The sequence below is a fragment of the Mirounga angustirostris genome, unplaced genomic scaffold (genome assembly GCF_029215605.1).
Source record: "Mirounga angustirostris isolate CCGP_5_RB_7025 unplaced genomic scaffold, mMirAng1.0.hap1 SCAF_1, whole genome shotgun sequence".
NCBI lineage: Eukaryota > Metazoa > Chordata > Mammalia > Carnivora > Phocidae > Mirounga > Mirounga angustirostris.
This window is the reverse complement of record NW_026991709.1, coordinates 210,592,192-210,605,051: the sequence shown is the minus strand read 5'-3', so window position 1 is coordinate 210,605,051 and position 12,860 is coordinate 210,592,192. Positions and strand designations below refer to the sequence as shown.

The following is a 12,860-nucleotide window of genomic DNA, read 5'->3' as shown; positions in this document are numbered from 1 at the left end:
CTCAGCCCGTCATTCCCCCAACACTGTCTCTCTCCAGGTCTCCTACGATGTTAACGGTTTCTGTGAGAGGAACCGGGATGTTCTCTTCTCTGACCTCATAGAGCTGATGCAGACCAGTGAGCAGTGAGTGGCCTCCGGGCACAAATCCGCTTAGGGATGGGGGGAGGCCAGGAAGCTCTCCATCTTCCTGGGAGTTCCCATCATGCCTTGTGGGGGGTGGCTGTCTGCAGGGACAGTGTTTCTAGTGACCGGGTCTGACTAAACAGGAGCCCGAGGTCCACAGGAAGAAGTAAGGACAGCATTAGGGGCGGTTCCTTATGGCCCATCCAGTCCTCCCCCATGCAAGCCCAGTCCATGCACGGTGTAGACGGTGTTCCGTGGTACACCATGAAAACACATCGCACCCTGCATTTCTCTGCATTAACACATATGGATCCATCTCCCTGACCACAGCTGCATACCAGGTTCCATTTTTTGCCTTTTTAACCTCCAAACTTTACTCAAGCTCTGCCATGTGCCAAGCACCATTTATTGGAACCTGTGGGGAAGGACACTGGAGAGGTCAGAGGACACGGCTGCTCTCACTGAGTGGAGAGCCAAGTGGGGAGGCAGGCATGGAACTGGAAGAAAAAAAGGCAAATAGAATACAGCAACGCGTGAAAGGCATAAGATAGTGGTCAGTAAGAGGCGGAAATTACGGCTCCTGGACCAACAACAGGAGCATCCTCTGAGCTGGGTACAAATGCAGACTTTCAGGCTCCGCCCCAGACCTACGACATCAGGATCTGCACTGTAACAAGATGCCCCTGGTGCCTCCTCCAGAACCATGTGCACATTTGAGTTTGAGATTCAGCGATCTAGAGCCTCGCTGTCTGTTACATTCCACATCCATGTAGAATCCGGGCTACGTACATCATGACTTTAAAACAACCGCCCTCATGTACAATTTGCATGCCATGAAACGTGCCCAACTTCAGAAGTGATTCTTTGGAAATGTATAGAGCTGTGCAACCATGACTACTATCCAATTGGGAACATTTGCATCACACCCAAAAGATCCCTCGTGCTAAATGGCAGTCGATCCCTCTACCCATTACATGTGTAATTTAAAATTTTTCTTTTTTTAAAAAAGATTTTATTTATTTATTTGTCAGAGAGACAGCACAAGCAGGGGGAAGGGCAGGCAGAGGGGGAAGCAGTCTCCCCACTGAGCAGGGAGCCCGATGCGGGACCCGATCCCAGGACCCTGGGATCATGACCTAAGCTGAAGGCAGACGCTTAACCCACTGAGCCCCCCCAGGCGTCCCAGCATGTAATTTTAAATTTTCTAATAAGCACAGTTAAAAAGTAAAAAGGTGAGAGGCACCTGGCTGGCTCAGTCAGAAGAGCACGCAACTCTTCATCTTGGGGTCATGAGTTCGAGCCCCACCTTGGGGGGTAGTGATGACTTAAATAAATAAACTTTAAAAAAAGTAAAAAGATGGGGGCGCCTGGGTGGCTCAGTCGTTAAGCGTCTGCCTTCGGCTCAGGTTATGATCCCAGGGTCCTGGGATCGAGCCCCACATCGGGCTCCCTGCTCGGCGGGGAGCCTGCTTCTCCCTCTCCCACTCCCCCTGCTTGTGTTCCCTCTCTCGCTGTGTCTCTCTCTGTCAAATAAATAAAATATATATAAAAAAAAAGTAGGGGCGCCTGGGTGGCTCAGTTGGTTGGGCAACTGCCTTCGGCTCAGGTCATGATCCTGGAGTCCCTGGATCGAGTCCCGCATCGGGCTCCCTGCTCAGCAGGGAACCTGCTTCTCCCTCTGACCCTCCGCCCTCTCATGTGCTCTCTCTCTCTCGTTCTGTCTCAAATAAATAGATAAAATCTTTAAAAAAAAAAAAAAGTAAAAAGGTGAATAGATGACATTTAAAAATGTTTTCGTATACCCAATATACCCAAAATATCATTTCGACATGCAATCCATATAAAAATTAATAATGAATGAATATGAATCAATTAAGAATGAATGAACTACACTCTCTTGCCCCATACTGCGGTACTCATTGAAATCTGGTATGCACTTTAACACTCCCAGCGCATCATGATTCAGACAGGCCAAGTCTCAAGGGCCTCAATAACCAGTGACCAGGGGCCGCCATATTGGAAAGCACAGAGCCGTGGTCCTCAAAGTAGGGTTCCTGAACCAGCGGTAGCAGTACCACCTGGGAACTCATTAGAAATTACTGAGCCCCAGCCCAGATATGTGAATGAGAAACTCGAGAGGAACCGGGTGGGGGCCCAGCCAGCCGTGTTTTCACAAGCTCTCCTGGTGATTCTGGTGTCCACTGGGGCAAGCACTGGATAGAAAAACTACGTTGATAAAGGGCTAGAGCGTGTGGTGGGCATCATTCACTCTTTTTTTTCTTTACTTTCTTTTAAGTGTGATAAAATACACTATAAAGTTCACCTTCTTCACCATTTTGCATTGTACAGCTCAGTAACATGAAGCACATTCACAACGCAACCATCCCCACTCCCTCATTCCAGAACTCTTCCTTTTTTTTTTTTTTTTAATTTATTTATTTGACATAGAGAGAGCACAAGTAGGCAGAGCGGCAGGCAGAGGGAGAGGGAGAAGCAGGCTCCCCGCTGAGCAGGGAGCCCGATGCGGGGCTCGATCCCAGGACGCTGGGATCGTGACCTGAGCCGAAGGCAGCCGCTTAACCGACTGAGCCACCCGGGTGCCCCCCAGAACTCTTTCATCCTCCCGAATATGTATGGATGAGCAGTGCACTCGTTCTGTGTTATGGCGGTCGGGGAAGACCTCACTGAGGAGATGAGGGAGGGGATTGTGACTGGAGCAAAGAATGTCGAAGCAATCCCCTGCTGATGGACAATCAGACTGGGCCGATCTAGGACTACCACAGGCAGCCAGCACGCTTGCATCTCTTCGCTCACTCATGTGAGCCTGCGTGTGCTCCTACAAGGGGACCTGCCCCTAAAGCCCGAGATGCTGACATGTTGCAGCCCTAGAGAGACGTTCCTACTGAACTGAACTTTGTTCTACTTTACTTGCTACCCAAGTCGTGCATGGTCGTAGCGGCAGAAGGAACAGCACGAATAGATCAAGGAACCAAAAGGACAAAACGAACTGTGCGGTTCTCACCATTACACCCGCCACACTCAGGGAGAACTATGCTAGCACCCAAGGTTCAGCTGCACCTCTGACTCCCCCTGTCCCCGCTGCCTAGGGCCTTCCTCCGGATGCTCTTCCCTGAGAAGCTGGATGTAGACAAGAAGGGCCGCCCCAGCACGGCTGGCTCCAAGATCAAGGTGGGCCTGGGGCCGGAGAGGAGAAGCTGGGCATAGGGAGGGCTGGGGTCTGTCTCTCTCTCGTCCTGGAGCTTCCGCTCCTCTCTCTGGCACCCTCTGTGCTGCAGGGTCTTCTTCCAGCTCTGGAGCTAGTGGGGAGGTTGGACCAGTTGCCCTGAAGTCCCCCCTAACTCTCTAAATCCAAAAGTGAACCATCATCTCAATAATTTTTTTGGTCTTCTGGTTACTTACCGCTTTAATTTGAATTGTGGTAAAATATACATAAAACGTACCATTTTAACCATTGTTAAGTGCACAGCTTAGTGGCATGAAGCACATTCCCATTGTGCCACCCCCCCCCCACTATCTGTCTCCAAACTTTCCATCTCCCCAGACTGTCTCCAGAACTTTCTCCAGAACTTTCCATCTCCCCACACGGAGACTCTGTCCCCATGAAGCACGGACTCCCCACCCCCTGCTCCAGCCCTGGCTCCCACCCTGTCCTCTCTGTCTCTGTGCACGGGACTCCTCTGGGGACCTCCTGGGAGTGGGGTCCTGTGGGATGTGTCCTTCCAGGTCTGGCTTACCTCACTCAGCATAATGTCCTCAAAGTTCGTCCATGTTGTAGCAGGTGTCAGGATGTCCTTCCTTTTTAAGGCTGAAAAATCTTCTAGCGTATGAATGGGCCACATTTTCCTACCCATTCCTCTGTGGATGGACACTTAGGTTGTTTTCACTTTAACCTATTATGAATGGTGCTGCTATCAGCTGGGTGTCCCAGTCTAAAGAAATCTCTTCATAACCGCTCATTGAGCCCTTGCCAGGGCTGGCTGCAAACGCGGGACCCTTTACACACATGGGACTAGTCCCACCCGGTGGATGGGGAGACCAAGGCTCACGGCAGCAGTCACCGGCCCGGACCACACAGCAGAGCACACCCCACATCGAGGTCTCCCGTGCCCCTCTCTCCAATCCCCCCGCCTGGAACAATGTCCTTTCTAGTCTCCTCCAAGGGACTAAAATGCACAACTCAAGGGACACACACATGATTCCCTACTCCCAAAGCAGTGGTCCCCCTCGAAGGACAGGCAGAAATGTTCTATGCAACATGTTGTCTTGAGTGCTCAGTTACTCCATCAACAAACATTTGCTGAGCACTTACTACGCGCCAGATTAAGCAGTGAGTGCTGCAGACAGGAGAGCTCCTAGTCTGAGGTTCAAGGATCAGGTACACACACAATATCAAGCCCCATGGTGTGTGCTAATGGAAGAATGCACAGACCAGGGACACCGGACCCCTTGGCTCACTGCGAGCCAGCCCCCCACTCAGGGTCTCTCTGTCCCCTGACCCTGTACCCAGGGTGGGAGGAGAGAGGGTCCAAGGGCCCCGTCTGTGCACCACCCCCGCCTTCTCCCCCACCTCAGAAACAAGCGAATGACCTGGTGACCACCCTGAAGAGATGTACACCCCACTATATTCGCTGCATCAAACCCAACGAGACCAAGAAGCCCCGTGACTGGGAGGAGAGCAGGTGACTACCAGCTGGACCAATGCACACAGCCTGTCCCCCCAGACTGACCCTCCCTCGAGAGCCCACCCAGAGTCATGCGACCCATCCCGAGGATGACCCCTAGGACCAGCGCAAAACCTCTCAGGGTCCTGGGGTTCTACCCAGCACTGACCAAGACCCTCCGGACTGCAGGGATGAGTGGAACTGAGCGTCGGGTGACCCAGGGATTAGCACAGTCCCCTCTGTCCCCAGACCCTAGGACGCACCCCTAGAATTAACCCTGGAACTGACCACAGAACTCACACAGACCCCTCCCCCCAGAAGCTAGGCCCCCACTCCACAGAACTGACTCCCAGACACTGAAGTCACCCCCCCAAACTGCCCCCAGCACGAATCCAGACCCCCCTGGTCTCACATCTGCCCTCTCCAGCCCTGCTCAGCAGCACCCACTCACACCCAGGACCAGGGAGTATCCCCCAGGGGACTCACAGTGCCTTCCCCCTTAGGGTCAAGCACCAGGTGGAGTACCTGGGCCTGAAGGAGAACATCAGGGTGCGCCGGGCTGGCTTCGCCTACCGCCGCCAGTTCTCCAAGTTCCTGCAGAGGTGAGGCTCCCCCACCTGCCCCAGGCCCTCCCCACCACCCCGCAGAGGGACTGCCAGCAGGGACCCCAAACCCTCCCACACCCTCTGCCTCCAGGTACGCCATTCTGACCCCTGAGACGTGGCCCCGGTGGCGTGGGGATGAACGTCAGGGCGTCCAGCACCTGCTCCGGGCGGTCAACATGGAGCCAGACCAGTACCAGATGGGGAGCACCAAGGTCTTTGTCAAGAACCCTGAGTCGGTGAGTGTGAGAGAGAGGGAGATACGTGCATCACCGCACGGGGGCAGGTCCTGCTCTTCAGGCCACTTTAGGCCTCAGGCATGTTGCCTTACCCCTCGGAGCCTCCGTTTCTCCTTTTGGAAAGTGGGGAGAGTGGTAGCCCCCCTGCAGGATTGGGGTGAGGCTCAGACAAAACAGGAAGTCCGCTACGCAGTGTGAGCGAGTGCTCAGAAAAACCTGAATTAGCCGGATAGTCCCTGGTGGCCAGGCGGCAGGTGGAGAAACACAGAGCCAATGAGGGGTAAGAACTCACAGCTCTCCAGAACGTCTCTTGTCCCTTGTTTCCTTCTCTCTGTCCTTCTCTTTCCGCTTTCTTCCTTTTTTACTAACTTCCTTCTGTGCTTTCTCCTTTCCTACGTTTTCTTACCTCTTCCCTCCTTCCTTCCTTCATGAACACACTGAGTCCCTGTCCAAGTGGTGGTTGGTTGATCCCAAGACCTGCCCCAGGCCCTGATCTACCACAGACAAACCTCATTCCGCATCCTCCATGCACAAATGATCCCTCCAGCACGTCGTTATCAGCTCTTAGCCTTTTAGCGAAAGGCTGGGAGCCCCACCAACTCCATGCTGCCTCCGCTTGCATGGAAAAAACGAAGTCACAATGACAAATCTGTTCTGGGGACCTACTGTAAGCATGGCGACTATAGTTACCAATGCTGTGTTGTATACTTGCAATTTGCTGAGAGTAGATCTCCCATGTTCTCACCACAAAAAAGAAATGGTAACCGTAGGTGCTAGTTAACAGTTCTGCAATATATACATATATCGCATCAACTCATGTGCACCTTAAATTTACACAATGCTATATGTCAGTTATATCTCAATAAACCTGGGTGGGGGGAGTTTTTTAAAAAGCAACAATGACAAAGAGAACATAAAAGCAGGGCCAAGTGGGGGAGGGGGCGCCCAGCTGGCTGTCCGCAGAGCACGCAACTCTTGGTCTCCGGGTTGGAAGTTTGAGCCCCCATGTTGAGTGTAGAGATTACTGAAAAATAAAATCTTAATTAATTAATTAAAAGGCAGGGCAAGGAATCCCCTTGGGGGGGGCCTGCCTGGCCACCTGCTTCTACGCGAGGATTGGACAGCAAACCGGGAGCCGGCCGTCTGGATGAACTGTGCTAGCTCACCACAGTCCCACGCAAGTCTTACGTCCCCCAGCCTGGGCCACGCTCCAGCACTGGGGAAAGGGCTGCTGCCTGCCCAGGCCTCGCTAGGTGCCTCACCACCTGCATGATCAGACCACCTGCTCCGCTAGCACCTTAGGGACTTGAAGACAACTGGGAAATTGTCCAGATGATTCCCTTGATGTGACTGTAACTTACAAGTAACTGTTCTCTCATCAAACCAAACACATAACACTGGGGTGGAGATTCTGGAGATTTTATGACTACAAAATAGTCTGTCGGGGCTCCTGGTTGGCTCAGTTAGTAGAGCATGCGACTCTTAATCTGGGGTCATGTGTTCAAACCCCACATTGGGTATAGAGGAAAGAAAGAAAAGAAAGAGAAAGAGAGGAGAGAAGGAGAGAGCGAAAGAGAGAGGAAGGGAGGGAGGGAGGAAGGGTGGGGGAAGGAAAGGCAAGGAAAGGAAAGGGAGGAGAGGAGAGGAGAGGAAAGGAGAGGAGAGGAGAGGAGAGGAAAAGGAAAAGGAAAGGAGAGAAAGAAGAAAATTGTCTTGGGAGGTTGGGCTCTTGGTCCCCCAAACTTGTCTGTACCTATATCTAGAGCTTCTCCCTATAGATGCATTTGCCCCAAGAAATAAGAACAGTCTTTGGGGCACCTGGGTGGAGAGTCGGTTAAGCATCCAAATCTTAGTTTTGGCTTAGGTCATGATCTCAGGGTCGTGAGATGGAGCCCCGTGTCGGACTCTATACTCAGCACGGAGTCTGCTGAAGACTATCTCTTCCTCTTCCCTCTGCCCCTCCCCCCGCCGCTCTCTCTCTCTCTCTCTCTCAAATAAATAAATCTTTTTTTTAATTTTAAAAATTGACACTGAAGAAAACAAATAGACAAACAAAGCTAGCACTGGCTAAGACTATATAAGGTACAATCAAATTCTGACAAAAAAATTCTGACAAAAAATGCAGTCTGCACATTTTGAGGTGGGGAAGATGAACTGGCTGGAAATAATGAAATTCACAAAGGGAAACATTTCATGGAAACATTCTGTAAGGAAAAAAGAAAGACTGAAAATTTGCACGGGACAAAACTGATCCCGATGAGAAACATTTTAGTAAAATGAAAACAGAAGAAGGAAACAAACATGGGAACAGTTTTATGACTTCATAACTGTGTGGTATCAAAATTGATCAAAGAACTAATGGAGTTGGGGACTTTCTCGACCATAAATGCACTTACGCTGGGATGATTCTGACTTGGATTCTGTGTCTTGTAAACATGGACTCAAAATATCCTCGGTGTTTTACATACCTGCTGGCCTTCACTGCGGGTCATGCTGGGCAGCTCTAACAAAGTACCACAAACTGGATGGGCTTAAGTCAACAGAAATTAATTTTCTCATGTTTCTGAAGGCTAGAAATCCAAAATCAGGTGTCAGCATGGCCATGCTCCCTCTAAAGGCTCCAGGGAAGATCCTTCCTTGACTCTCCCTAACGTCTGGTGATCCCCAGGCATCCTTGCCACTCCTAATCACCCCAGTCTCTGCCTCTGTCATCACATGGCCTTCTCCTCTGTGTCTGGGTCCCAATGTCCCTCTTCTTAGAAGGACACCAGTCATATTGGATTGAGGGCCCATCCTACTCCAGTATGACCTAATTTTAACTTGATTACATCTGCAAAGACCCTCTCTCCAGGGAAGGTCACATTCACAGGTTCCGGGTGGACATGAATTTGGAGGGGGAACACTATTCAAGCCAGTACACTAGGATAAGCTCAGATTTGGGGCTTGTCTACCCACCTCAAGCACATGCAGCTCTGCCCTCTGCACATGAAGGAGATGAATTTTATTTTTTTTTTAAAGATTTTATTTATTTATCTGAGACAGAGAGAATGAGAGAGACAGAGAGCATGAGAGGGAGGAGGGTCAGAGGGAGAAGCAGACTCCCCGCCGAGCAGGGAGCCCGATGCGGGACTCGATCCAGGGACTCCAGGATCATGACCTGAGCCGAAGGCAGTCGCTAAACCAACTGAGCCACCCAGGCGCCCCTGAATTTTATTTTTAAAAAGGTTTTATTTGGGACACCTGGGTGGCTCAGTCAGTTAAGCGCCTGCCTTCGACTCAGGTCATGATCCCAGGGTCCTGAGATCAAGCCCCGCATCGGGCTCCCTGCTCTGCGGGGAGCCTGCTTCTCCCTCTGCCTCTGCTTCTCTCTCTGTCTCTCATGAATAAATAAATAAAATCTTTAAAAAAAAGGTTTTATTTATTAGAAAGAGAGAACACAAGTGGGAAGAGGGGCAAAGGGAGAGAGACAAGCAGACTCTCCCTGCTGAGCTGGGAGCCCAACTCGAGGCTCCATCCCAGGCCCCTAGGTTCACGACGTGAGCTAAAGGTAGACGCTTAACTGAGCCACCCAGGCACCCTGAAGGAGATGAATTTTATTTTCTTAAAGATTTTATTTATTTATTTATTTATTTATTTATTTGAGAGGGCGTGCGTGCGCGCATGTACAAGCGGGGGTGGGGGCAGGCAGAGGGACAAGCAGACTCCCCGCTGAGCAGGGAACCCAATGTGGGGCTCGATCCCAGGACCTCAGGATCAGTCGTTCAACCGACTGAGCCACCCAGGCGCCCCGAAGGAGATGAATTTTAAACTCTGTAGACAGGAAGATTCCTTTCCCAAATTGAAAACGAATTCCCTTCCCTGAGCAGAAATAACGAGGTTGCAGGACACTCGTCCCATCTGCCCTAAACAGCTAAGGCAGAGAGGACTCCTGGTTGACTGGCCCACCCCCAGTTCTGCAAGCTCTTTATTCATACCTGATGTCCTCTCAGCAAACTGCAGAATGTACTTCCGTGCCATCCAGACACCCTATACGAGGCATTACTTGGGCATGCTTTGCACACAGACCCACTGACCCATATAATACCGGTCTGAGAAACAAAGGAGTATGGAAACTCCACTCGATTCCCTGCAGGCTGTGAAACTATAGCCTTGGTGGGGTTAGGATTCCTTCCTGGTGAAAAGATCCCCACCTTTCATGAATACTTACAAACACTCACAGCTTTAAAAGTTCTCAAAGATATATAAAGATTTACTTATTTTAGAGAGAAAATGAGTGGGGGGCGGGGAGGGGCGGAAGGAGAGGGAGGGAGAAAGAGAGAGAAGCAGACTCCCCCCTAAGAACGGAGCCCCACTGGGGCTCGATCTCACAACCCTGAGATCATGACCCAAGCCAAAATCAAAAGTCGGATGCTCAACCGAGTCACCCAGGTATCCCTCCAAGATATACTTTTTTAAAGTGCATTTGAACCAAGTATCGACAGACTTACTTTGGTCCTTGCGGCGAACCCTGGGGTTTCTGGGAAACATCAACCACCTTGCTCAGCAAAGCAAGCCTTAGCAGTGATGTAGTATTTGTGTATTTGACAAATCCGTCTGGGTAAAGTGCTAATTATTTTTCTAAATAAAGCCCCATTTTATTTACATTATTTCCCATTTCGGTATTTCCCTGATTGACAATGCTGTCCCTTTTATCACTAAATTTGTTTGAATTAGGGGCGCCTGGGTAGCTCAGTCATTAAGCGTCTGCCTTCGGCTCAGGTCATGATCCCGGGGTCCTGGGATCGAGCCCCGCATTGGGCTCCCTGCTCTGCGGGAGGCCTGCTTCTCCTCTTCCTCTGCCCCTGCTTGTGTTCCTTCTCTCAGTGTCTCTCTCTCTGTCAAATAAATAAATGAAATCTTTAAATAAATAATTTGTTTGAATTACAACGCTCCCCAGTCATCTGTCCTATCCCACTAGGTTGTTCTATTCTTCGATCAGCACCCCATTGTTCTTATTACTGAGATTTATAACTTTTCATATCCAGTGGGCTCCTCTCCTTGATATGTTCACTGTTATTATTCTAAGTGAAGGGACATCCTTCATGGCATTGCAACTCTGACTTGCTCTAATATAGTTTATACCTTAAGTCCCCTCTGGACTGAGACTCTTAAAACTCAAAAGTCTGCTCTCTGTAAAAACTTCTTTTCCAGGGCGGGCATGTACAGCTGGGCAGGTTGTACACTATACAACTACCTGGTCTCCAGGTACATCACAGTCCTATACACCAGATTTTCACATTTACAGTATTTTGTTGGTTTTCTAAGATGCACATTGGTTCACATTTCTAACATCTCTGAAATTGGGGTGCACCTCAGGTGGGTGACGTGCCATAACTTAACTAGCAGTGTGAGAAACTGTGATGTTACACTATTTCTGGCAAGACAGCACAGCTAGAAGAGGCAGAGCTGGGATTCGAACCCTGCAAGACCAGCGCACAGTTTCATTTAATGCAGGGGTTTGTGCCCCATATTGGGAGGGAACCCTGGGTCCAGTCATTTGGAGGAAGAAAAAAATTTTTTTGACCATAGTGTATGAGCATGCGTGCAGGTGCCTGTAAGCAAGAGCAAGTGGGTAGGGTGGGATCAGAGAAAGACCCACCACCCCTCCCTCTCGCCCAGCTTTTCCTTCTGGAGGAGATGCGAGAGCGCAAGTTCGATGGCTTTGCCCGCACCATCCAGAAGGCCTGGAGGCGCCATGTGGCAGTCCGGAAGTACGAGGAGATGCGGGAGGAAGGTGAGAGGCTGCAGATGGGAGGCTCAGGGTGGGGACAGATGGACTTGGAAGAGCCAGGCCACAACCTCTGCCCCCGACCCGGTGTCCCCACAGCTTCCAACATCCTGCTGAACAAGAAGGAGCGGAGACGGAACAGTATCAACCGGAACTTCGTCGGGGACTACCTGGGGCTAGAGGAGCGGCCGGAGCTGCGCCAGTTCCTGGGCAAGAGGGAACGCGTGGACTTCGCTGACTCGGTCACCAAGTACGACCGCCGCTTCAAGGTGAGGCACTAGCAGGTGGGCACGTCTGGGATCCTGGCACCCCCACCAGAGGTACACCCTTACCTGGCCCAGATACACCTGTCCACAGGTATATATTCACCTAGCCTAGATACACCTGCCCCATCACAGGTACACCCTCAACTGGGCCAGACACACCTGTACACTCAACTAGTGTAGATACGTCTGGCCATTAAATATGCCCTCATGTAGCCCAGACCCACCTGTCCGTCACATACATCTTCGTCTGGCCAGACACAGCTTTCCACAATTACACACTTCCCTCACCCAGAAGCCCTGACCATAGGGCCACCCCCACTTACCCTGGACACACCTATCCATTAGGTATACCCTCAGCCAGTCTAGATAGAGCTGTCACTTAGACGTATCTTCGTCTGGCCCAGACACACCTGGGGCTTGGGTCGGCCCACGCCCGGCACAGGTCGCTGCCCCACACTGCACTTCCTCTGCATGCTGTGGGTACAGGGAGCGCTCGTCAAGGCCCAGACACTCCCCTGCCCCCTGTCCACCTCCTGGGGCTGCCCTCTTTCATCACTTACCCTGCCACACCCTGGTCAGGTACGTTAAGGAATTCTGTGTTGTGCTCTGAGGGGGGCCGTGCCCGGGGGCGCCACCTCTCCTGTACCTGTTCACTGGCCCCGAAACCCCTCTCTAGCCAATATACCTTAACCTCCTATTTCTTATATAATGTAACTGCTCATATACCTTCACATGGAGGGAAACACTCAGCTGACCTGTCCTTCACCTGCCAGCACCACTCCCCTGCCTGAGGTTGATCTTGTGGAGCCAGGCAGCCCATGCCCAGGGCTCCAGCCACCAGCTCTGCTCCTGCATCCTCACAGCCCATCAAAAGGGACTTGATCCTGACGCCCAAGTGTGTGTATATAATCGGACGGGAGAAGGTGAAGAAGGGACCAGAGAAGGGCCAGGTGTGTGAGGTCCTGAAGAAGAAGCTGGAGATCCAGGCCCTCCGAGGAGTTTCCCTTAGGTGAGGCCAGGCCCTCCCCTGCCCCAGTCCCCCTCATCTGCCCTCTTGTCATCCTCAGCTGCCCTCACACTTCTCACCCCATCCGTCACTCTGACCATCTAACCTACGCTATACCTTGTAACCCTCTCTTGGCCCTCCGTGTCACCTTCCCCTGCCCCCACACTCATGATCC

The 12,860-nt window shown here is 51.3% G+C and overlaps 1 protein-coding gene across 1 annotated transcript in view; it reads left to right on the top strand.

Moving 5' to 3' along the window:
• MYO1F (myosin IF) overlaps positions 1-12,860 on the top strand; it is a 33,154-nt gene that overhangs the window by 17,209 nt on the left and 3,085 nt on the right. The window contains exons 15-22 of the mRNA XM_045863163.3: positions 38-123; positions 3,231-3,312; positions 4,717-4,823; positions 5,309-5,407; positions 5,502-5,646; positions 11,305-11,419; positions 11,513-11,682; positions 12,543-12,688. Of these exons, the coding sequence (XP_045719119.1) occupies positions 38-123; positions 3,231-3,312; positions 4,717-4,823; positions 5,309-5,407; positions 5,502-5,646; positions 11,305-11,419; positions 11,513-11,682; positions 12,543-12,688 (950 nt within the window). The remainder of the gene's footprint in view (positions 1-37; positions 124-3,230; positions 3,313-4,716; positions 4,824-5,308; positions 5,408-5,501; positions 5,647-11,304; positions 11,420-11,512; positions 11,683-12,542; positions 12,689-12,860) is intronic.